Here is a 26,757-nt window from a genome sequence, read left to right on the forward strand (position 1 = left end):
GCCGTATACTCCGTTCCCCTCACCTTCGGGATCAACTCCCTTCCCAGCACAAAAAAGTCTATTCGCGAGTAGACTTTATGGACATAGGAGAAAAACGAGAACTCCTTACTCCTAGGTCTGCTAAATCTCCACGGGTCTACACCTCCCATCTGCTCCATAAAATCTTTAAGTACCTTGGCTGCTGCCGGCCTCCTTCCAGTCCTGGACTTCGACCTATCCAGCCCTGGTTCCAACACCGTATTAAAATCTCCCCCCATTATCAACTTTCCCATCTCTAGGTCCGGAATGCGTCCTAGCATCCGCCTCATAAAATTGGCATCATCCCAGTTCGGGGCATATACGTTTACCAAAACCACCGTCTCCCCCTGTAGTTTGCCACTCACCATCACGTATCTGCCCCCGTTATCCGCCACTATAGTCTTTGCCTCGAACATTACCCGCTTCCCCACTAATATAGCCACCCCCCTGTTTTGCGCATCTCGCCCCGAATGGAACGCCTGCCCCACCCATCCTTTGCGTAGCCTAACCTGGTCTATCAGTTTCAGGTGCGTTTCCTGTAACATAACCACATCTGCCTTAAGTTTCTTAAGGTGTGCGAGTACCCGTGCCCTCTTTATCGGCCCGTTCAGCCCTCTCACGTTCCACGTGATCAGCCGGGTTGGGGGGCTTCCTACCCCCCCTTGTCGATTAGCCATCACCTTTTTCCAGCTCCTCACCCGGTTCCCACGCAGCTGTATCTCCCCCAGGCGGTGCCCACCCCCGCCCATCCCCTCCCATACCAGCTCCCCCCTCTCCCCAGCAGCAGCAACCCAGTAATTCCCCCCTCCCACCCCCCCCCCCCCCCCGCTAGATCCCCCGCTAGCGTAATTACTCCCCCCATGTTGCTCCCAGAAGTCAGCAAACTCTGGCCGACCTCGGCTTCCCCCCGTGACCTCGGCTCGCACCGTGCGACGCCCCCTCCTTCCTGCTTCTCTATTCCCGCCATGATTATCATAGCGCGGGAACCAAGCCCGCGCTTCTCCCTTGGCCCCGCCCCCAATGGCCAACACCCCATCTCCTCCACCTCCCCTCCTCCCCCCATCACCACCTGCGGGAGAGAGAAAAGTTACCACATCGCAGGATTAGTACATAAAACTCCTCTTTCCCCCCTTTTTAGCCCCCCTCTTTGCCCCCCACATTCGCCCCACACTCTGTTCAAACGTTCTTTTTAATAACCCGCTCATTCCAGTTTTTCTTCCACAATAAAAGTCCACGCTTCATCCGCCGTCTCAAAGTAGTGGTGCCTCCCTCGATATGTGACCCACAGTCTTGCCGGTTGCAGCATTCCAAATTTTATCTTCTTTTTATGAAGCACCGCTTTGGCCCGATTAAAGCTCGCCCTCCTTCTCGCCACCTCTGCACTCCAGTCTTGATAAACGCGGATCACCGCGTTCTCCCATTTACTGCTCCGAGTTTTCTTTGCCCACCTAAGGACCATTTCTCTATCCTTAAAACGGAGGAATCTCACCACTGTGGCTCTGGGAATTTCTCCTGCTCTCGGTCCTCACGCCATCACTCGGTATGCTCCCTCCACCTCCAACGGACCCGCCGGGGCCTCCGCTCCCATTAACGAGTGCAGCATCGTGCTCACATATGCCCCGACGTCCGCTCCCTCCACACCTTCAGGAAGACCAAGAATCCTCAGGTTGTTCCTCCTTGCGTTGTTCTCCAGTGCCTCCAACCTTTCCACACATCGTTTCTGATGTGCCTCATGCGTCTCCGTCTTCACCACCAGGCCCTGTATGTCGTCCTCATTCTTGGCTGCCTTTGCCTTCACGACCCGAAGCTCCCGCTCCTGGGTCTTTTGTTCCTCCTTTAGCCCTTCGATCGCCTGTAGTATCGGGGCAAACAGCTCTCTCTTCATTTCCTTTTTGAGCTCTTCCACACAGCATTTCAAGAACTCTTGTTGTTCAGGGCCCCATGTTAAACTGCCACCTTCCGACGCCATCTTGGTTTTTGCTTGCCTTCCTTGCCGCTCTTCTAAAGGATCCACTGCAATCCGGCTACTTTCTCCTCCTTTTTCCATCCGTATCCAGGGGGGATTTCAGGGGGTTTAGCGCACAGTGTTTTTAGCCGTCAAAATTGCCGTTGGGGCTCCGATCAAGAGCCCAACAGTCCGTTTCACCGGGAGCTGCCGAAACGTGCGCCTCAGCTGGTCATCGCCGCACCCGGAAGTCCATTATTGTTTATTGTTGATGGATGTAAATGTGGGAGAAAATGTGAAAATGGAGGAGAATTTAAAAAAAAAATTTTTTTTAAAACACTTCCCTTGGAACAACATGAAGTGTCTGCTGCTTTCCAGATCCCTTCCTTTCAACTCACTTTTCAATTCGACTGCTTTGCATTATTCTCAACTCCAGAGAGAACAGACTCATCCCACAGAACCTCTCCTCCAAGGACAACTGCCTGATCTCAGGAATCAATCCAGTGAAACTTAGCTCCTCACTGGCATTGAGCGAATAGAGAGAAGAAAGAGCAGAAAGGGGGAAAGCGCTAGAGACACAGATAGGGAGAATGTAAGAGTGAAGGAGACTGAGCCAAATATAGAAACAAAGAGAGACAGAATGGGGTAGACATTAAAAGCAGCAGATACATTTCACCATTCCATATGATTGCTAACTTAGATTAACAGACAGAAAGAAGGAAAAAATACTTAGATTTAAACAGTGCCAGCAGAGAGTCAGGAAAAAGAGAGGGGCTGGGGAGGAAATAACAAATGATCTTATGATGGGATTGATAAATGGAGTGATTAAATGACAAAGAGGATGATGGTACCGGGCAATATTGTAATAATGAGAGAAGTACAAAAACTAATAGACCAAGAAAAGAACCAAAAGACAGGTCCGAATTTAAAATTATACCAGACGAACCACTATCAACATCTAATGTCTGAAAGATTGAATGATGGTTACGATCTGAAATTGTTGAAATGAATGTGCCTGATCAACAGATGAGTTCTCTGACCTACCATTCAGCTTCATTGGAACAGTGCAGGACATCCAGGGTACAGAGGTCAGACTAGGAGTGGAGCAGAGAATTCAAATGAATGCTCAGAATCACATTCATGGACTGAATGGTGATGTTCCACAAAGCAATCACAAAATCTGAATTTAGTTTCAGAATAATGCAAAGCAGTCGAATTGAAAAGTGAGTTGAAAGGAAGGGATCTGGAAAGCAGTAGACACTTCATGTTGTTCCAAGGGAAGTGAGGTCTGGTTGTGTCGATAAGTTCATAAGATATAGGAGCAGAATTAGGCCATTTGGCCAATCGAATCTGCTCCGCCATTCAATCATGTCTGATATTATCCTGGCCGTAATTCCACTGTCCTAAACTGTGTGGAGATCACATAGTGAGCAGCAAGTGAACATAACTAAATTGCAAGAAGTACAAGTATGTCCCGCGTCATCTGGAAAGTGTATTTTGGGATTTGAAATCCCTCTCTGGGCTGGAAACTCATGTGTAAATCTCACTGTAAAAAGATTGTTCACCAGTTGAAAGTGGAAAAGAGTTCACTCGGTCATGCCATTTACTGACTTGGCCACACAGTCACACTGGAGAGAGACCACTCAGATACATAATGTGTATGAGAGGGATTTACTCGGTTTCCCTACTCATTAACACTCCAGCTTTAAAGGTTCGAAAGGCTCTGATCCACAATTGCTGAATTCTTATTGGCAAGACAGAGTTTAAATATTCGGTGTATGGGGGAAATTCACTTGTTCACCCCACCTGCTGAGGCGCCAGTGAGTACATATCGAACTATTGGGGTTTATTCTGCAGTTAATTACACTGAGGACAGGACTATGCTTCCTGAGAAATTGGTTGATGCATCAATTAGTTTAATCATTTTACATGTTAACCCTATAGCTGCGATCATAATCAGACATGAAATACAATTTTCGTCAAACAATATCACCTTTCAATGGCGGGGGTGGTACCCAGCATTCCTGGCGAAAGTGAATATGCCCTATCATCAATAGCAGATGTGTGCACATGCGCAGCGGATGTTGGTGAATAGAGCATGCGCCGTGCGTGTTCAGCCTGATCATGCGCAGTTTGGGTGCTGGAGCTGCAGGGACGCGGCGGAGTGGATGCACAGGCTTCAGAAACACCCAGTGGAGGAGGCCTCGAACCCAGAACAAGAAGCTCCCCGTCCCCAATTTGCATCGACCCCGGTGGTAATTGCAGAACCTCTGTAACTGGGGAGATGGGGGTAATTCCAGTGGATCAGAGACCCAGGCCAATGGCCTGGGGACAGGGGCTCAAATCCCACCCTAGAGTTGGGGAAGTTTAAATTAAATTAATAAAGGGGGAGGAATCTGGAACATAAATCCACTTTCAGTAGGAATGACCATTACAGCTATCATCAATTGTAAACTGATGGGAACCTGTTGTCCTTCCCTAGTCTGGCCTACATGAGATTCAGACTCTCAACATCCCTCTGACAAGGGCAATAAGGGGTCAGAAACAAATCCAATGAAACCCACATCCCATAAAATAACAAAGGAAAAATTGATGGACTTGGGTTAATGACAGTCATCTTCCTCGGGGGGCAGGACATGTGCAGGGTCATCACTGACCCTGTGCGGTGGCACAGTGGTTAGCACCGCAGTCTCACAGCACTGGGAACACGGGTTTGATTCCGACTTTGGGTGACTGCGGGGAGTTTGCACCTTCTCCCATTGTCTGTGTGTCAGGCTTGCCTCCTGGTGCTCTGGTTTAGTCCCACAGTCTAAAGGTGTGCAGGTTCGGTGGATTGGCATCCCTCAGTTGCCCCTTCATGTCTAAAGGTCCGGTGGTGTTATGGGAATAGCGTGAGGGAGTGGGTCCTGTCGGGTGTTCTTTCGGAGGGTCAATACAGACTCTGGGCTGAATGGCCTCCTGCACTGTAGGGATTCTATGAAATATATATGTAAATGTTCTGAATTGCTATCCTGGACTGACAGCAATGGATTTTGGAACTCCTTTTATAGGGTGTAACACCGCTAACTCAAACCAAAAAATTTTTTGTCTCTGTTGAATTTTTAACCTTCGACATTGTGTTCACAGGATGTTGGAAAAGCAGGAGATGAAGGCAGGAAACTCAAACCAAACATCACATCAGGATCTGACGCGATTGCCTAAATTATTGTAATCTGAATATCATTTAATCTTGAACATGGAAGGAGAAAGCAATGGAGAGAAACCGTCCACGTGTTCTGTGTGTGGACGAGGATTCAGCCGATCATCTGGCCTCTTGAGACATAAATGCAAACATGCTGGGGAGAAACCATGGAAATGTGGGGACTGTGGGAAGAGGTACAGATACCCGTCTGAGCTGAAAACTCATCAACACAATCACAATGGAGAGAGACCGTTCACCTGCTCCGACTGTGGGAAGGGATTCACCACCTCATCCATCTTGCTGACACACCAGCAAGTTCACACTGGGGAGAGACCATTCACCTGCACCAAGTGTGGGAAGGGGTTCATCTGTTCATCCCACCTATTGAAACACCAATGGGTTCACACTGGGGAGAGACCGTTTAGCTGCCAGGAGTGTGGGAAAGGATTTACTACCTCATCCATCCTGCTGACACACCAACGGGTTCACACTGGAGAGAAACCATTCACATGCTCCGAGTGTGGGAAGGGATTCCCTACCTCGTCTATCCTGCTGAAACACCAGCGAGTTCACACAGGGGAGAGGCCATTCACCTGTTCGGATTGTGGAAAGGGATTCACTGATTCATCCGACCTGCTGAAACATCAGCGAATTCATAACGGAGAGAGGCCATTCATCTGCTCTGTGTGTGGGAAGGGATTTACTCAGTCAAAGACCCTACGAAAACACCAGCGAGGTCACACCGGGGAGAGACCGTTCACCTGCTCTGAGTGTGGGAAAGGATTCACTCAGTCATTCATCTTGTTGAAACACCAGCGTGTTCACACTGGGGAGAGGCCATTCATCTGCTCCAGTTGTGGGAAGGGATTTACTGATTCATCCACCCTGCTGAGACATCAGCGAGTTCACACTGGGGAAAGGCCATTCACTTGCTCCAAGTGTGGGAAAAGATTCACACAGTCATCCAACCTGCAGAAACACCAGCGAGTTCACACTGGGGAGAGGCCATTCACTTGCTCCAAATGTGGGATGGGATTCACTCAGTCATCTCACCTGCTGAAACACCAGCGGGTTCACCAGTGACTGTAGTGATTGGATTTTGCTGTTAATCACATCCAGGACCAAATCATTTTTATTGGCATCTGTTTCTGCTGAGGTTAATAGACCCCAGCACAGTTGTAGGACATGTTATGGATAAAAGTTTAAAAAAACAACTTTGTGTTGAGCAGTTTGGTGAATGTTTTTACTGTTTCTAACACAAATAAGTTCCGTTTGAATGCTCTCCCCCTCCCCAGTCTCCTCCATCTTCATCACTAACAACAAGTGTGAGGGGCTCTTGGAGCTTCTTTGTAACTAAAATTATGACAATCTGATCTGCTGCTTCCCTCCCTCCTACTAGCCCACCGGGATAAACTGACTCTTAATTTCCCCCTTGTCTGAGTCCTGAACTCCCATCTTCCTCCATCCAGCCCCCACACACACAGCAGTGAGTTCATACTGCAGAGAGAGGGTTTAAATGCTGAGACTGTGACAGGAGCTGTAAAACCCACATTCACTGATGGTTCACCAGTGCAGTCACTCTGGTTCCACTCTATTCATCTGCTCTCAGTGCAGGAAGAGGTTCAGCCGATTGTCCATCCTGCAGCAGCACCAGTGAGTTCACACCGGGGAGAGGTCATTCAGTCCAAAGATGTGCGGGTGAGGTGGATTGGACATGCTAAATTGCCTTAGTGTCCAAAAAGGTTAAGTGGGGTTACTGGGTTAAGTGGGGTTAGTGGGTTACGGGGATAGGATGGAGGTGTGGGCTTGGGTAGGGTGCTGTTTCCAAGGGCCGGTGCCTCCAATTGGCCGAATGGCCTCCTTAGCACTGTAAATTCTATGATTCTATGACCTGCTCCATGTGTGGGGAGGGATTCACTGAGTCATTCAACCTGTTAACACACCAGCGGGTTAATACTGTCGGAAGCTATTTTAAATGTGTTTTAAAATTTCTCTGGAGCAGATGTCCTATCAGCATGTTCACACTGACCATTCAGGATCTCACTGTGGGTTCAGGTGATCATGTGGACTCAGTGTCCGCCAGCGCACTCATACTGGGCAGAGACTGTGCATCTATTCCATATGTGGGAAGAGATTCACTCAGTTATCCCACCTCAACACACACCCACTTGTCCACACTTTTCAAAGTTCTGACTGTGAGCAGATTTAAAATCAATCGGATCTGCTGACAAACAAACACATTCACACGAGTAAGAGGCTGTTCACCTGCTCTGTGTGTGGCAAGAGATTCACTTGGTCATCTCACCCACTGAGACACCAGTGAATTCACGGTGGTTACAGGTATTGGATTCTGCTGTTATTGCTGCTGTTAATCACATCCAGGACTGAACCATGTTCATTCTGACAGTTGCAGTTTGTTTCTGCTGATAATAATTCCAGTAACTGGAATGAAGTTTAATATTCTGGATAAATGTCAAATAAATCAGCTTTGTTTAAACCTGTTGTATATTTTTGTGTTTCCCATCTGAGCATTTAACATCACCTGTCTGGAGCTCAGAAAGGACAATCTGGGGGAGGCTCATACGGCAGCAACTGAACTTCAGGCTCACAATTTACTGACAGTCAGACCCATGCAAAAACTCTGGCTGTATTTCTTCAGAAGCTACTTCTCAGCTCGTTTCAGCTCACCTTCCAAACAAAAACTCAATTCAACTGTTTTTCTGCAAAATGCCTGGTACCACAGCTCCTCCCATTAATTACATCATCTTACAAAGATGAAACTTAATTATCTCCACAGGGAACCCCCTTAATACAAATAAAACTCCATTCGCCCAAACTTTTTACAATGCCATAATTACACCTCTGGCTGCCAAAATCTTTCAAACCAGGATTCTTTAAAAACACCACTGCAGCAGTCATACACACACTAACCCAGGCTTTAACCCTTACTGCACCAAATACCTATAATACAATATATCTGAAATCCCTCCATTCATCACAAGGCTCATTTCCCCAAATGTTTAGTTGACGTACAGAAATCCTTTAGTTCTCACTGGGACAGGCACCTATCAATATGTTTTGAAAAATAAACTGCTGGTTTATGTTTTCATAGTGGCTGCAAAAGCTTGGAACACAGTTAATGAAAAGGATACTAAGTGACACACAGCCTTAAACTAATACAGAAATTACAAAGTTATCTCACATACAATTTATAACAAGTGTGCATAAAATCAGTGCATAAAGGTGTCAGTGTGTAAATGTTGAGAGAGCAAAATATATTATAAAATACAGCATGACATATTCAAATAAAACATATTTGTATGTAATATGTGTTAAACTGACGAAAGAACTATGAAAACTGATTGGAGAACTTAAATTCTTTAAGTTCACAAACCAAAGGTGGTTCGATAGTGTGACAGAAAGTGACTGCTTCTTTCCAGAAACTGCAAGTTAAAGGTTAAACTAATTTAAGATACAAGGCTGAAGGTTTGAAATCTCAGTTTTCTTCACACAACCTCACAGTTTTCTTCACTCAAACTGATGTATAACTGTTAATTTTCAATGGCAGGAGAGTTTAACGGTTCCAGACCTTTGCTCACCGAACCTTTATGGGATTCACAGCAATTGCCCTGTAATTAAACCATTAAAGTGTAACTTTGTCCTGGCCTCAGGCCATGGGATGTATTTCACTTGTCCAGTTTGGCAGGAAGAATAGAAAAAACAATATTCTTGTGATCTTATGAGACAAAACCCCATCTTCACACTGAGGATACCCTCCATTGTCACGTGTGACACTATCACTGTGCTAAATGGGGTAGATTCAGAACACATCTCGATAAAAACAGGGTATCCAAGAAATGAAAATGAAATGAAATGAAAATCGCTTATTGTCACAAGTAGGCTTCAAATGAAGTTACTGCGAAAAGCCCCTAGTCGCCGTAACTTCATTTGAAGCCTACTTGTGACAATAAGCGATTTTCATTTCATTTCATTTTCAGAGGTGCTGTGGCCATCAGCAGCCTAATACTCAATTACAATCAAACCTCATAGAACATTACAGCGCAGTACAGGCCCTTCGGCCCTCGATGTTGCGCCGACCTGTGAAACCACACTAAAGCCCAACTACACTATTCCCTTATCGTCCATATGTCTATCCAATGACCATTTGAATGCCCTTAGTGTTGGCGAGTCCACTACTGTTGCAGGCAGGACATTCCACACCGTTACTACTCTCTGAGTAAAGAACCTACCTCTGACATCTGTCCTATATCTATCTCCCCTCAATTTAAAGCTATGTCCCCTTGTGCTAGACATCACCATCTGAGGACAAAGGCTCTCACTGTCCGCCCTATCTAATCCTCTGATCATCTTGTATGCCTCAATTAAGTCACCTCTTAACCTTCTTCTCTCTAACGAAAACAGCTTCAAGTCCCTCAGCCTTCCCTTATAAGATCTTCCCTCCATACCAGGCAACATGTTGGTAAATCTCCTCTGCACCCTTTCCAATGCTTCCACATCCTTCCTATAATGCGGCGACCAGAATTGTACGCAATACAATAAAGGCATGCTGTTAGGTAATTTGGACATTCTGAATTCTCCCTCAGGCACCGGAATGTGACGGCTAGGGACTGTTCACAGTAACTTCATTGCAGTGTTAATATAAACCTACTTGTGACAATAAAGATTATTAAAATTAAGAAGACGGGATTTTCCTTAATCCTGCTGGCCAATGACTTTTTGTGACCCCTTTTAGCCCTCCAGACTCCTTGCTTAAGTTTCTTTCTACTTTCCTTGTACTCCACACTTGCTTTGTGTGTTCCCAGCAGTAGAGTGAGGGATTATGCCGGCCTATAGCAAATGTTGTCCCCTTGTTCAAGAAGGGGTGTCGAGACAACCCCGGTAACTAAAGACCAATTACCTAACAGCATGCCTTCCTATAATGCGGCCGCACAAGAGTTCTGTTAAGCTGCAACATGACCTCATGGCTCCGAAACTCAATCCCTCTACCAATAAAAGCTAACACACCGTACGCCTTCTTAACAACTCTCTCAACCTGGGTGGAAACTTTCAGGGATCTATGTACATGGACACCGAGATCTCTCTGCTCATCCACACTACCAAGAATCTTCCCATTAGCCCAGTACTCTGTCTTCCTGTTATTCCTTCCAAAATGAATCACCTCACACTTTTCTGCATTAAACTCCATTTGCCACCTCTCAGCCCAGCGCTGCAGCTTATCTATGTCTCTCTGTAATTTCTAACATCCTTCCGCACTGTCCACAACTCCACTGACTTTAGTGTCATCTGCAAATTTACTCACCCATCCTTCTACGCCCTCCTCCAGGTCATTTATAAAAATGACAAACAGAAGTGGCCCCAAAACAGATCCTTGTGGTACACCACTAGTAACTGGACTCCAGTCTGAACATTTCCCATCAACCACCACCCTTTGTCTTCTTCCAGCTAGCCAATTTCTGATCCAAACTGCTAAATCACCCTGAATCCCATGCCTCCGTATTTTCTGCAGTAGCCTACCGTGGGGAACCTTATCAAACGCTTTACTGAAATCCATATACACCACATCAACTGCTTTACCCTCATCCACCTGTTTGCTCACCTTCTCAAAGAACTCAATAAGGTTTGTGAGGCACGGCCTACCCTTCACAAAACCGTGTTGACTATCTCTAATCAAATTATTCCTTTCCAGATGATTATACATCCTATCTCTTATAAACCTTTCCAAGACTTTGCCCACAACAGAAGTAAGGCTCACTGGTCTATAGTTACCGGGGTTGTCTCGACACCCCTTCTTGAACAAGGTGACAACATTTGCTATAGGCCAGCATAATCCCTCACTCTACTGCTGGGAACACACAAAGCAAGTGTGGAGTACAAGGAAAGTAGAAAGAAACTTAAGCAAGGAGTCTGGAGGGCTAAAAGGGGTCACAAAAAGTAATTGGCCAGCAGGATTAAGGAAAATCCCAAGTCTTCTTAATTTTAATAATCTTTATTGTCACAAGTAGGTTTATATTAACGTCAATGGTAGGGAAATTATTGGAGGGGATTCTTTGAGACACAATTTACTCCCACTTGGAAATAAGTGGACATATTAGTGAGAGGCAACATGGTTTTGTGAAGCGGAGGTCGTGTCTCATGAACTTGATCGAGTTTTCAAGGCAGTGACCAAGATGATTGATGAGGGTAGGGCAGTGGATGTTGTCTACATGGACCTCAGTAAGGGCTTTGACAAGGTAGGTCCCTCATGGCAGACTGGTACAGAAGATGAAGTCGCACAGGATCAGAGGTGAGCTGACAAGTTGGATACAGAAATGGCCGGTACAGGAATTGAACCCGTGCTGCTGGCCTTGTTCTACATTACAAACCAGCTGTCTAGCCCACTGAGCTAAACCGGCCCTAATCTTTTATTGTCACAAGTATGATGTTATTGTGAAAAGCCCCTCGTCGCCAGAGTCCGGCGCCTTTTCGGGTAAGTCGGTTCGGGAATTGAACCCACGCTGCTGGCCTTGTTCTGCATTACAAACCTGCTGTCTAGTCCACTGAGCTAGACCAGCCCATAAACCCTGGTGTCCTGGCAAATATTTATCCCTCAATCAACATCGCCAAAATCCGATCATCTGCTCATTGCCACATTGCTGTGTGTGGCATCTTGCTTTGTTGAAATTGGCTGCTGCATTTCCGACAACAGTGACCACACTTCAGAAGCTCTTTGGGACATGTTGTGGTAATGAAAGGCACTACAGAAGTGAAAGTTTTAAATTGAAGATTAATGTTTTCTGATCCTAAATTTATTTCAGCGATCCCCAACTTCCCATTTAATAAATTTGCTTTGGTTCGGACAAGAATTGTTTTTTTAAATTTAGAGTACCCAATTCATTTTTTCCAATTAAGGGCAATTTAGCGTGGCCAATCCACCTACGCTGCACATCTTTGGGTTGTGGGGGTGAAAACCAAGCAAACACGGGGAGAATGTGCAAACTCCACATGGACAGTGACCCAGAGCCGGGATCGAACCTGGGACCTCGGCACCGTGAGGCAGTGCTAACCACTGTGCCACCGTGCTGCCTTCGGATAAGAATTTTAACCAATTAAAGAAAAGGCAGAATTCTCTGGATAGTCAATTTAAAAAGTTTATTAAAAGAAAAAGTTTACTGAACAACTTGAAGACAGTGGCGTTTGCAACTTCAAGGCGGTGGAGCGTAACACTCTCTGGCTTCATCTTTGACAGTAATTTCCTTGGAACTCGGCCTCGAGTCTTAAGTACTTGGCCAGCAAGGAAGACTTTCGGAACATCGACCTTTCTCCCCAAAGTGACCATTACCTCATGTCAGAGTTGGGCCTGTTGTAACATGACCATTGGTCAATAGTTTAATTTACTTGAATCTCCAATTCCTGACACCACCTTAGACAGGAATACAATTGAACTGTTTCATACAGTTCCTTTATCTGATTCTGTACAATTCCGTTTTCATACAGTTTCAAATGTTGAGGCTAATCAGGGCTGGAAGGAGACACCAATAGGCTATTAAGTTGGATGATAAGCCATGATCATAATGAATGGCAGAGCAGGTGCGAAGGGCCAAATGGTCTCATCCTGCTCCTATTTTCTATATTTCTATGTAATCCCTTCCCACACTGAGAGCAGGTGAATGGTCTCTTCCCGGTGTGAATTCACTCGTGTTTCCACAGGGTGGATAACTGAGTGAATCCCTTCTCACACTCGGAGCAGATGAATGGCCTCTCCCCAGTGACATTGCATCGATGAATCTCCAGCTCAGATGGGAATCTGTATTCCTTCCCACAGTCCCCACACTTCCACGGTTTCTCCATGTTTTGGGTCTCATAACGTCTCTCCAGCTTGGACAATTAGTGGAAGCCTTTCTAAACACAGAACATGTGCACTGTCTCTCCTCACTGTGAATGGTGTGTGATGTTGTTTCAGGCTGTGTATCTGGTTGAAGCTCTTTCCACAACCAGTTCACTGGAACACTCTCACTCGGGTGTGTGTTGTGTGGGTCTCAGTGCTTTTCCAGTCACGCTCACGTTTAAAATCTTTTGAAGCCGACAGATTGGACAAACATTTCTCCTTCTCGCCAATGATATTCAGAGCCCAATGATATTCAGGTCAGAAGGAATCGAGTGAGTTTGTCACATCGAGACGTGATGTTTGAGATTTCTGTCTATAATTCCTCCTCTTTCAATATCCTTTAAAAACAATTTACAAAAGTCATGAGTGAGCACAGGATAGAAATTCAGAACAGACAATTCTCGTTCCTATGGAACATTATTTCCTCTCTCGTTCTCCAAAAGCTGTAAATCTCCTTCCCACACAATCTCCCTCCATTCTCACTCTGCTGTATCTAATATTCACCCTCCCAATTCTCCTGAAGGTGCTGATTCATGTTGATTGACAGATCCAAGCTCAGCTCACTGCTTCCTGACCAGGACACAGAGATTAGAATGGGAGCAAGGGTAGGCCATTCGTCCCACCGAGTCTGCTCCACTATTCAATGCGATCCTTGGCCGATCTACCTCAGCACCATTTTTCCACATGATCCCCATATCTCTTAATATCTTCAATATCTAGAAACATATCAATATTTGTCTTGAACATACCTGATGACTGAGGCTCCACATTTCTCTGGGGTAGAGAATTCCAAAGCTTCACCACATCCTCGAGTGAAGAAATCCCTCCTCATCTCAGCTTTCACTCTACTTTCCTACCTGTTCCCCATAACCCTTAACTCCATTGTCAATAAAATATCTGTCAAACATGTGCTTCAATATATTCAATGACCCCCAGGTACAACTGGTCCCTGTGGAAGAGAAATCCAAAGACTCACAACCCTTTGAGCAAGAGATGACTGGAAATCCATAACGTAGCTACAGTCTTTTATTACAAGACGAGAAATAATAATACATTTACTTTATTACAGAACGGTAAATAATATATCTAATCTGTACCACGTAACAACACTAGACATTTCTCTGTCCATTATTAATTTAATTGCCCTGAAATGTCAGCCATCTCCTGGGGAACCCACCCCTTTAATTGTGAACATTAGGAAAGAGACAAGCCGTTTTTGAAATAAATTTAGAGCAACCAATTGTTTTTTTTGTAATTAAGGTGCAATTTAGCGAGGCCAATCCACCTACCTTGCACATCTTTGGGTGGCGGAGGTGACACCCACGCAGACACGGAAGAATGTGCAAACTCCACACGGACTGTGACCTGGGGCCGGGATCTAACCCGGGTCCTTAGCGCCACGAGGCAGCAGTGCTAAGCACTGTGCCATCCTTTTAGTCAGTCAAATAAATGCATCAACCTGTTAAGGAGATCGGTGGGAGTAGTTGGAAACACTTTGTGGAGCCGCAAATCATGTAATTTTTTTTCCCCCAATAAAGGAGCAATTTAGCATGGTTCCAGGTTGGGCTCAAATCATCAATGAGAACTCTGATCTCTGGCAAGGAAGGAAACCCTGGCAGGTGGGCGGGGAGGAATCACAAACACCCGCTGGAGACCCCAAACCCCCAATAAAACCCATTGATTTTATTGTCAGTCTGCTGACAGGAGCTGGAGAACTGAATCCAGGCAGAGGAGAGGGAGGGAGAAAACTGGGAGTGGAGGAAAGAAATGGTGCAGATGGTGAGATGGGTTTGGATTTCAGCCCAGGGAGGAGGGAGAGTGTGTGAGACGGGGATTTACAGCTTTGGGGGAACAAGAGAGGAAAAGATGTTCCAGAGGAACGAGAATTGTCTCTTCAAAATTTCTATCCTATGTTGGACTGACAGTGATGACTTTTGTAAATTCCTTTTATAGATTGAGCGAGGAAACTAAAACGAAACAATCTCTGAAAGAGATTCCATCAGGACCTGAATATTATCAGCTTTTCAATGTGGAATGAGAAACAATTGTTCTATCTGAAAAAAATATTTAAAACATCAATGTGGCAGGAAAAGCATCAAGACGCACACACACCTGAGTGAGAGTGTTCCAGTGAACATATTGTGAAAAGAGCTTTAACCAGTTACACAGCCTGACAAAACATCACACCATTCACAGTGAGGAGAAACCATACACATGTTCTGTGTGTGGATGGGACAACTGATCATCCAACCTGGACAGACACAAGGACAACTGTACCATGGAGAAACCGTGGAAATGTCGGGACTGTGTGACGGGATTCAAATGCCCATCCACGCTAGAAACTCACCGACGCAGTCACACTGGGGAGAGACCATTCACCTGCTCTGTGTGTTGCAAGGGATTCACCGAGTTATCCAGTCTCCAGCTCATTCACACTCAGGAGAAGCCATTCAGCTGCACTTTCTGTGGAAAGAGCTTCAGGCAGTCAGGCACCTTCATTACACACCGAAGGGTTCACACAGGGGAGAGGCCGTTCGCCTGCTCTGTGTGTAAGAAGGGAATCAGTCGGCCATCCCACCTGCTGATACACCAGCGGGTTCACACTGGGGAGAGACCATTCATCTGTTCCGCATGTGGTAAAGGATTTACTGATTCATCCTGCCTCCTGTCACACCAACGAACTCACACTGAGGAGACCATTCAGCTGCACATACTGTGGAAAGAGGTTCAGGAGTTCATCACACCTCATTTCACACCAACGTGTTCATACCGGAGAGAGACCATTCACCTGTCCTGAGTGTGGGAAGGGATTCACAAAGTCATCTAACCTGCTGACACACCAGCGAGTTCACACTGGAGAGAGACCATTCACCTGCTCAGAGTGTGGGAAGAGTTTCATTAATTCGTCCAACCTTTTGGCGCACCAACAAATTCACAAGTGATTGTAGAGATTGGATTCTTCTCTTAATCACACCCAGCACTGAAACATGCTCATTGTGACAGTTCATATTTGTTTCTGCTGTTTTAATACTCTCAGTAACTGGGCTGGTTGTGTTCCTGGGGCTGCAGTTCCGCTGTCTGTGACCTTCCCTATAATTCAGGAACTTTCATCAGAAATGGGTTTAGACAAACTTTTACTTCACTTGTAAAATTGATCTTTGATACATTTATAATCCAAGATTTGGAAGATTATACTGATGAACATCTCCAATTAGAAAGTGCTGATTGATCATTGCTGACAATTCTTACTGGTCTGTACATTACACACAGCGACACCTCCATTATCCAGCAGGAAGAAGGAGAATGGGAATTGGTGGAGAATCGAGAGTCTCCAAATGTTACCCCTGCCGCCTGGTACAGAAACCCCCGAGGACAGGAATGGAGACACGTTCAATTCAAGTACTGGACTGTAAGAAATCACCGTCTAATAATCTTATGAAATCTTCAGAACGTTATTGAATATTATTGAAATAGCTCTCTCTCTCTCTCACTCTCCAGAAGAGCTTGTCATATGAGGAGCGGCTGAGGACTCTGGGTGTTACTCATTGGAGTTTAGAAGGATGAAGCGGGATCCTATTGAAACTTACAGGATACTGAGAGGCCTCGGTAGAGTGGAGGGGGAGAGGATGTTTCCACTGGTAGGAAAAACTAGAACGTGAGGGCACAGCCTCAGACTGAAGGGATGATCCTTCGAGATTAGGAGGGGTTTCTTCAGCCAGAGGGTGGTGAATCTGTGGAACTCTTTGCTGCAAAAGGCTGTGGAGGCCAAATCACTGAGTCTCTTTAAGACAGATTGCTAGGTTCTTGGTTAATAAGGGGATCAGGGGTTATGGGGAGAAGGCGGGAGAATGGGGCAGACTCGACAGGCCAAATGGCCTAATTCTGCTCCTACGTCTTATGGTCTTATGAAGACAGATTCCAGAGTAGCTTGCTGGCCGACAAATACAGGATAGGTCTGTATTCTAAGGACATGTCTCTCGCACAGGCCCTGAAAAAGTAATTTCTAACCTGAATACAATTGGATCTCATGACCCATAGTAAACCAACTATCTGTGGTTTGACTCTGTAAAGGTTAAAACTGGCTTTCGCAAGGAAAAATACCACTTTGCCAGGAAGATGAGCTTCAGCCCAACACCAACACATTGGCTTCTGCCAGTTAAAAATTCAGAGGAGACGGCCGCCACCAGCTACAGAGACCAGCTCTCACTCTGCAGCATCTGTCTGTCTGTCCTCTGGGACTGGTAAACCATTCTCACTCCCTGAGCTTCAAGACTCTCTTTCTGAAAGGGCTCCAGCCATGAGTCTGTAGCATGTTGAGCATTTATAACATTATGACGATGCCCTGGAATGAGTTGCTTCACCATTCCCACAAAGGCGGCCATCAGCAATTAATATTAGTCGACTCTTACTCCCCCACCACCATCATCTACGATCCTCACCCTGACCCCATGGTGAGCTCCAGGTTTTACCAGGCTTTGCAGCAGAGTGTGAACCAGTCACCACTGATGATCCTGAGCTCCAGGTTTCCCCAGGCTTTGCAGCAGACTGTGAACCAGTCACCTCTGATGATCCTGAGGTCCAGGTTTTCCCAGGCTTTGCAGCAGAGTGTGAACCAGTCACTGCTGATGATCCTGAGGTCCAGGTTTTCCCAGGCATTGCAGCAGAGTGTGAACCAGTCACCGCTGATGATCCTGAGGTCCAGGTTTTCCCAGGCTTTGCAACAGAGTGTGAACCAGTCACCGCTGATGATCCTGAGGTCCAGGTTTTCCCAGGCTTTGCAGCAGAGCGTGAACCAGTCACCGCTGATGATCCTGAGCTCAAGGTTTTCCCAGGCTTTGCAGCAGAGTGTGAACCAGTCACCGCTGATGATTCTGAGCTCCAGGTTTTACCAGGCTTTGCAGCAGACTGTGAACCAGTCACCGCTGATGATCCTGAGCTCCAGGTTTTCCCAGGCTTTGCAGCAGAGTGTGAACCAGTCACCGCTGATGATCCTGAGCTCCAGGTTTTCCCAGGCTTTGCAGCAGAGTGTGAACCAGTCACCGCCGATGATCCTGAGCTCCAGGTTTTCCCAGGCTTTGCAGCAGAGTGTGAACCAGTCACCGCTGATGATCCTGAGGTCCAGGTTTTCCCAGGCTTTGCAGCAGAGTGTGAACCAGTCACCTCTGATGATCCTGAGGTACCGGCAGTTCTCGAGTCTGTGCCGGGTGTATTCACAATCCATAAACATGGTTATGGAGACGTGTCCAAACTCAAAGATATAAGCGGACCGACACAGTGTCCCATGAAACAGGACCCTCTCCCTGCTGAGAGTACGACAGACACTCAAAACACCGTTCGGCCATTGTTTAAGAAGTGTGTTGTACATAAACAGCAAGAATTCAAAAATAAATTGATTTGAGGAAGAAGTTTGGAAACAATTGTTATTTAATCTAAAATACTGACAGCTTTTGTGTTGAGAAAAATTAAACAGTAAAATTACAACTGTGAAAAGGATTATGTTTGATTCCCAAAGGATAAGCTTCAGCCTTGAAGGATGTCCGGCAGAAATCCTGTTTGAATTTGGAATCATTTTGAAATGATAAAACATCAGGAGCTTTTACAATGGGTTAAAGTGAAAAATAAACAAACAAAATATATTAATGCCTGGAATCAATGGGAATGTTGGATCTCTGATCTCAAGGTTTTCTGAGCATATTGTTGTGGACAGGAATGTTTATCCAGAGCTCATCAATGAGAGAGGGTGGGAATTAATGAGATGTCTCAGATTGAGAAGAAGTGAGGGAGGATAGGGGAAGAGACAGGAAATCACAGCAGCAAATGAACGTAATTCAATGTAACATCTCAATCCGGTATTAATGTACGTTCTAGTGAAAGGAAAGTGTAAATGAGATGAATAAATTGACAGCATTCTTTTGAAGAAGTTTGTATCTTTGTCATTGATCATTTTTAAAAGGAAACTACATTTGTTATATTACAATCCCAGACCAGACCCCAGCAGTCGCTAGTGTACTGGACCAAAGCCCCAATATTTTAGTTTATTTTGTAAGGTTGTGCAAAAAGAATACTTTGCACCAGGAGTGATTGCACAAAGAAATAGAAATTTGGTGTTTTAAAACAAAACTTTATTATTAACACAACATTAAACACTTTAACATCACACCCAAAAATAGCTTCCAATGACCCCGTAAACAACATTACTCAACACAATAAATACCCTTAATTACCATCTATATTCCCAAGTAAATAACAAGAAAGGAAAACCCTACAGCTCTCAATCCATCCCACATGCCAATGGCACAGAGTAATATTAGTTTTCCAGAACAGATTTGACTCCTGTTAGAAACCCTGCAGACTCTATTATATAATCCCCACAGTACAGAAAGAGGCCATTCAGCCCAATGAGTCTGCACCAACCCTCTGAAAGAGCACCCTACCTAGCCACACTTGCCTGCCCTATTCCTGTAACCCCACCTGGCCTGAACATCTCTGGACACCATGGGGCAATTTTTGCGTGGCCAATCCACTGAACCTGCATATCTTTGGACTGTGGGAGGAAACTGTCGCACCCGGTGGAAGCCCACACAGACACGGGGAGAAAGTGAAAACTCCACGCAGACAGTCACCCAAGGTCAGAATTGAACCCGGGTCCCTGGCGCTGTGAGACAGCTGTGCTAACCACCGTGTCAGCCTGGCTGGATGTCTTCTGGCAGGAATTCTTCAAAAAGCTGTTTCAAATGGTTTGTTTTCCCTTGTCCTCATACAATTCTGCGTGCATTAAATACTATTATTCTCCTTTAACTATCTTACAGTGAGAGCAAAATACCTTTCTTGTGGTCCAAATGGTAGCCAGATCAGACCTCAACTCAAAATGCTTTCGCAAAATGTCTTGAATACCGTAGCTCCACCCAGCAATGACATCATATCCCAAGCTAAAAACAAATTAACTCCCCAAGCTGAAAACACATTAAGTCCCCAGGGATTCCCCCTCATAAAACAGCATTGCATTACCCCAGGCTGAAAACACATTAACTCCCCAGGGCTTCTCCCGAGTCAAACAACATTGCATTACCCCAGACTGAAAACACATTCCACTGGTTAATTTCACCTCCGGCTCCTAAAACTTTCTGGTCTTGCAAAACAAGATTCTTTTTAAAAACATGACTACAGCAGTCAGACACACTGTAACCCTAGCTGTTAACCCTTAAATTGCCAAATACTTATAATCTAATATATCCAAAATCCTGCATTTGTTACAGTGAGCCTGGCCACTGCCCAAGAGACTGGGACCATTCAGAGGGAGATAGAATATAGGAATTAGGAGCAGAGGCAGGCAATTCAGCACTTCGAGCCTGCTCCACCATTCAGTCAGATCATGGCTGATCTCTTCCTGGTTTCAAATCCACCTGTCAACATGTTCCTCATATCCCTCTAACCCGTTAAGATAAACAAAGATCTCGAGACAGACACCACCTTGAACTTTTGACAAGATCACCTGAAAGTCTATGAATGGGTTGTAATCATAGGGAACGTGTGCATGATAATGGGATACCAGTGTGAGTGGACAGATTTATTTATTAGGCGTGGATTAACTAACATGCGGATGTGCATAGTGAGTCTGGGCTGAAGAACAGGTCTCAAGACTTGCTCAGTGAATTGGTCACTAGAACATCTCTAGTGGTTCCTTCTCTTCCCCAGTGATGAGAAACAATATCTCCAAGCATCCCGTCAAGCACCTTCCCTGTAATCGAGGTCACACTGCTGAACCTGTCATTCCCTGGCTCTGATTTGGAAAACGGGAACGACGTGAGCTATATTCCAATCTCGGAACAATCCCTGACTCTATGGAGCTTTTAACGATACGGGCAGTGGGCTCACAGAGTCAGACAAGGGGGAACTAGAGAGAGTTTTAACCTGTGGGCTAGTGGAAGGGAGGAAAGCAGCAGAGGCAGCTGATCAGATTGTCTCATTCTTACTGACAAAGATGCTCCATGAGCTCCTCACACTTGTTGTTGGAGGTGAGGGTGGAGGAGACTGGGGAGAGGGAGAGACCTTTAAGGAAGGACCGTAGTGTGCATTTAACACAAATCCTATTTCACATTTATGTAGAATATTAACTCGGCTGAAGTTTGTTAACACAGAACATACAGTGCAGAAGGAGGCCATTCGGCCCATTGAGTCTGCACCAACCCACTTAAACCCTCACTTCCACCCTATCCCTGTAACCCAATAATCCCTCCTAACCTTTTTTGGTCACTAAGGGCAATTTATCATGGCCAATCTACCTAACCTGCATTTCTTTGGACTGTGGGAGGAAACCGGAGCATCTGGAGGAAACCCACGCAGACATTCCCAGCAGCGAATCGAACCTGGGACCCAGGTGCTGTGAAGCCACAGTGCTAATCACTTGTGCTACCGTGCTGCCATCAGCAGATATTACCGTGCTGCCATCAGCGGATATTACCGTGCTAACATCAGCAAAAACAGAGCACAATGAACATGGTTCATGTCTGGATGTAACTGACAGCAAAATCCAATTACTGTCGTCATTTGTGAATTCGCTGGTGTGCCCGCAAGTTGGATGAATGACTGAATCCCTTCCCACAATTGGAGCAGGTGAACGGTCTCTCTCCCGTGTGAGTACGCTGGTGTACGGTGAGATGAGCTGATTCTCTGAACCTAGTCCCACAGTGAGAGCACCTGAACGGTCTCTCGTCAGTGTGAACACGTTGATGGGACATCAGATTGGTGGAACTTCTAAAGCACCTCCCACAGTCTGAGCATTTAAAAGGTCTTTCCTCAGTGTGCGCATGTTGATGGCGTATCAGTTCACTGGAACTTTTATAGCATTTCTCACAGTCCTGGCATTTAAAAGGTTTCTCCTCACTGTGAGTGCGCTGGTGTGCAGTGAGGGTAGACGATGTCTTGAACCTATTCCCACAGTGAGAGCAACTGAACGGTCTCTCGTCAGTGTGAACACGTTGATGGCGCATCAGTTCCCCAGAACTTTTGTAGCATTTCCCACAGTCTGGACATTTAAATGGTCTCTCAGTGGTGTGAGCTTGCTGGTGTCGCAGCAGGATGGATGACTGATTGAATCCCTTCCCACACTGGGAGCAGTTGAAAGGTCTCTCATTAGTGTGAACTCGCTGGTGTCTCAGCATGCTAGATGAGTGAGAGAATCCCTTCCCACAGTGGGAGCAGGTGAATGGCCTCTCCCCAGTGTGAGTTCGCTGGTGTACAGAGAGGTCACTCGATTGCCTGAACGCTGTCCCACAGTGAGAACACTTGAACGGTCTCTCATCAGTGTGAGTGCGCTGGTGTTTGGTGAGGGCGAAAGATGTCTTGAACCCACTCTCACAGTGAGAGCACCTGAACGGTCTCTCGTCAGTGTGGACACGTTGATGGGACATCAGTTCCCCAGAACTTTTATAGCACTTCCCGCAATCTGGACATTTAAAGGGTCTGTCGTCGGTGTGAACCCGCTGGTGTGCAAGCAGGTTAGATGACCTTGAGAATCCCTTCCCACACTTGGAGCAGGTGAATGGCTTCTTCCCAGAGTAAACTCGCTGGTGTCTCAGCAGGTTGGATGAGTGAGGGATTCTGTTCCCAGACTCAGAGCAGGTGAATGGCCTCTCCGCAGTGTGAACTCGCTGGTGTCTCAGCATGTTGGATGACTGAGTGAATCCTTTCCCACAGTCGGAGCAGGTGAATGGTTTCTTCCCCGTGTGAATGCGGCAATGCTTTTCAAGATGAGATGGAGATCGGAATCCCTTCCTACACACTGCACATTTCCACAGTTTCTTCCCATTGTGACTGCGCTTGTGTATCAACAGGTCAGATGATTGTCTGAATCCTCGTCCACACACGGAACACGTGTACAGTTCTTCTCCACTGGGAATGATTCCTTTACCTTCCATGTTCAAAATCCGATAATATTCCGGTCCCTATAAAATGGGCAACTCTGTCTGATCCTGATGTGATGTTTGGGTTCAGTTTCCCAACTGCAAATCTCCTCTTCTAATATCCTGTGGAATTGATATAAAACAGAAAGAGTGAGTGAGAACCCACAAAAACACAAAGGCAGGTTGTAAAATTGAGCTGAATGAATCTGGTCATTTGTGGGGCCGACAGTGGGAAAAAGTGACCATGAAAACTGGATTATCATAAAAAACCCAACTGGTTCACTAATGTCTTTCAGGGAAGAAAATCTGCTACACAGTCTTGGCCCACACAGGATTCTGGCCAATATGTGGGAGAAGAGGACAAGAGAGAGAAGGGGCAGTGTGTAAGAACCAATGGGCAAAAGAGAGGGATTTTATTTATCTCTTGAGAGAATTTTGACAAACCCTCAATCTAACCACCCAGAGGATCACGGTATCAGGTGTATGTGGAAACCATCACCTCTAGTTTTTCTCCATCTCACACACCATCCTGATTCTGTGATATCCAGTACTGGATGAGCAGACATTTCCTCCAAATAAATATTGTGAAGTCCAAAGCCATTGTCATCAGACCCATCTACAAAGTCCATACCCTCACCAATGACTCCATTTCGCTCCCTGGTAACTGAGTCTGAACCAGACTGTTCAGTCATGGCAAAATATTTCAACCCAAACTGAGCTACCAGCCACATATCTACATTATCACTATTTTCATCTCAGTAACATCGCTCAACTCTATCTGAGTCTCAGCTCATTTGCTGCTGAGATTGTCATCCATTCTTCTGATACCTCGGGACTGAACTCTCCTAATGACTACCCCATAATCAGGGTAGTGGGTGCCTGGAACTCGCTACCGGAGGAGGTGGTGGAAGCAGGGACGATAGTGACATTTAAGGGGCATCTTGACAAATACATGAATAGGATGGGAATAGAGGGATACGGACCCAGGAAGTGTAGAAGATTGTAGTTTAGTCGGGCAGCGTGGTTGGCACGGGCTTGGAGGGCCGAAGGGCCTGTTCCTGTGCTGTACATTTCTTTGTTCTTTGACTCATAGTCGTCTCCCACTACTGCGGTCAGTCAAGCAGAGAAATTCACAATATTTCCTCTGGCTGTCTGGTCCAGGATGACTGCTCATACTCCCTGTTGCACATTTCCCGTAGTCATCAGCAGTCTCTCGATTTGAGGATGATGTCTACTCAGGGTCTGTGTTTTTGCCATGGGTCTTCATGTGACTGCACAGACCTGCAGTTTTTTGGACACATGGGGCAGGACATCCGAAGAGGGAGTGGGAGTCACAGAGCAGGATTTGCTTCATGCTAAATTGACCCTTAGTACCCAAAGGTAACGTGGGCCTTGGTCGAGTGGTCTTTCAGATAGTCGGTGCAGACTCGATGGGCCGAATAGCCTCCTTCTGCACTGTCGGGATTCTTTAATGTGATTACAATGATCTCACTTTCGCTATAAGAATACACTCCCCATTCATTGAAAACATTGCCCCGTACAAAGATGGTGACTGCACATGCGTCCTCCTGCAGATTGCCCCTATTAAAGATGGCGGTCTTTAAACCGGGCAGGTGAGGACCAGCTCTGTTCAAATGGGAGACTGGGAAGACTTTTTCCGAAGTTTGTGCTTGCACAACATGTATACAAAAATACTCCACACACCTGGCAGATCAATCGGTGACTGCTTTCCGCAATTTTCCGTTTACCGGTCGCGGACCGAAGAAAAAACCGTCAACATTACCACATCACCATAACCGTAACTGCACCTGCGTCACTCACAGCCCGGCCCCGCCCCCTCATTCAATCCGATTGGTTGGAGGATCAGCCTCTCCCGCTCGGTCCTCCAGACCCGCCCCCTCTTTCTATTGGCCCAAAGCTTTATCAACCACACCCCTGACATTGTGATGTGGAGCATGCGCAGTGAGGCTCATGTCCAGGGACAGACTCTTCTTTGTCGCATCTTCAGGCGGATAAGCGGAGGCAGCGTTAAGGGCAGTGGGTGGGAGGGGAGGCTTCACAAACACCCAGTGGAGGCCTCAACACCCCCATTAACAAACTGGCGGCACCGCCTCAACACCCAACACAACGGCAGCTGCCGCTTTCTCCCGGTGCCAGGCCCCAGTGGACAAATGTGGCTTCAGGAAGGAAATGCAGCAATGGATTTGTTCAGGAGAAATTATCTTTAACTCACTTTACTGATCCTGGAGCAGGAGGAGAGAATGGGGGCAATTTCTATCCTGCACTCACACTGATGTAACGTAGATGGTCGAATTTAAATTCAGTGAATAATCTGAAATTCAAAACTCCATTCCGTATTAATGACCTTGAAACCATTGTGGTGAGTTTGTGGGAAGGGGAAACTGTGGGACTGGGATTTGCAGCTTTGGGAAATGAGAGAAACAATTACTCCCCAGGGACGAGAATTATCTGTTCTGAATTTCTGACCTGTGTAAACTGATTTTACAGGGTTACAAGGAATGGATTGACAGACTGGAAGCTCAAATCAATCATCACATCAAGATCTGACAATCACTCAATTGATCAGGATCTGAATGTCATCAACTTTTGAATGTGGAAGGATAAATGTTTGTTCTGTCTGTGGGAAAATATTTCAACCATCAGTGTGACTGGAAAAGCACAAAGACACACACACCCGAGTGAGAGTGTTCCAGTGAACTGACTGTGGAAAGAGCTTTAACCAGTTACACAGCCTGAAAAACATCACACCCTGACAGTGAGGATAAACTGTACACGTGTCCTGTGTGTGGAAGAAGCTTCAACTGATCGTCCAAAATGGAGAGACACAAGGACGCCAGCACCATTGAGAAACTGGAAATGTGGGGTTTGTGGGAAGGGATTCAGTTACCCTTCTGAACTGGAAACTCATCACCGCAGTCACACTGGGGAGAGACCATTCACCTGTTCCGAGTGTGGAAAGGGATTCACTCGACTAACACATCTAACTGCACACCAACTTGTTCACTCTGACATGAGACCTTTCAAATGTTCCGATTGTGAGAAGAGCTTTAAAAACAAATTTAATCTTCTGACACACCAGCGAGTTCACACTGGGGAGAGGCCGTTCACTTGCTCCGAGTGTGGGAAGGAATTTGCTCAGTTATCCAGCCTTCTGATACACCAGAGAATGCACACTGGAGAGAAACCATTCACCTGTCCTGAGTGTGGGGTGACGTTCGCTCAGTTATGCAAACTGTTGGATCATCAGCGTGTTCACACTGGGGAGAGACCATTCACCTGCTGTGTGTGTGGCAAGGGATTCGCTCAGTCATCCACCCTGCTGAGATTTCACTTTCTCAACACTGACACTTTAGATCAAATCCCAATTGTTCTCTTCTCTTGTAGCTGGTGTGTGGAGAAGATCATGTTCACTGTAGATCTATCAGCACAGAAACTGCACTGTGCTTCTGGATACACTCAGTCTGCACGTCGATGAATCTTTTAAACATGACTTTAGTGAAGGTCTTCTCAGCATTGTTAAGGAGTGAGATGGCCCTGCAGATGTTGCAGTCTCCACTGTCACTGCTGTTTTTGAAAATGTGATGATTTTTGCGTCACACATTTTCTATGAAATGGATTCTACCTCCCAAGAGACGGCTGTGGTAAGGAAGGTGTGATATTCGATGGAACTTTCTGTGTGTGAGCAGTTCAGCTGGAATTCCAACTTTGCCGGATGCCTTTCTGCTTGCTTCGTAACCAAGGGCCTTTTCCAGCTCAAGTGATGAGGGTTCCTTGTCCAACTCAACCAGGACAGGAAGCTGCAAGA

The 26,757-nt window shown here is 46.0% G+C and overlaps 3 protein-coding genes across 3 annotated transcripts in view; 2 read left to right on the forward strand and 1 right to left on the reverse strand.

Moving 5' to 3' along the window:
• Positions 1-26,757, forward strand: part of LOC140419064 (uncharacterized) — a 205,732-nt gene that overhangs the window by 28,548 nt on the left and 150,427 nt on the right. The gene's annotated exons all lie outside the window — the stretch shown is intronic.
• LOC140419051 (uncharacterized) lies at positions 4,061-7,641 on the forward strand. Its single transcript, XM_072502777.1, has 2 exons — positions 4,061-4,218; positions 5,090-7,641. The coding sequence occupies exon 2, from the start codon at positions 5,199-5,201 to the stop codon at positions 6,225-6,227; it is 1,029 nt and encodes a 342-aa protein (XP_072358878.1). The 5' UTR covers positions 4,061-4,218; positions 5,090-5,198; the 3' UTR covers positions 6,228-7,641.
• LOC140419049 (uncharacterized) lies at positions 19,130-24,905 on the reverse strand. Its single transcript, XM_072502773.1, has 2 exons — positions 24,636-24,905; positions 19,130-23,054 (listed from the first exon to the last, which is right to left on the reverse strand). The coding sequence occupies exon 2, from the start codon at positions 22,944-22,946 to the stop codon at positions 21,573-21,575; it is 1,374 nt and encodes a 457-aa protein (XP_072358874.1). The 5' UTR covers positions 22,947-23,054; positions 24,636-24,905; the 3' UTR covers positions 19,130-21,572.

This window comes from Scyliorhinus torazame, chromosome 5, assembly GCF_047496885.1.
Source record: "Scyliorhinus torazame isolate Kashiwa2021f chromosome 5, sScyTor2.1, whole genome shotgun sequence".
In the NCBI taxonomy this organism is placed as follows: domain Eukaryota; kingdom Metazoa; phylum Chordata; class Chondrichthyes; order Carcharhiniformes; family Scyliorhinidae; genus Scyliorhinus; species Scyliorhinus torazame.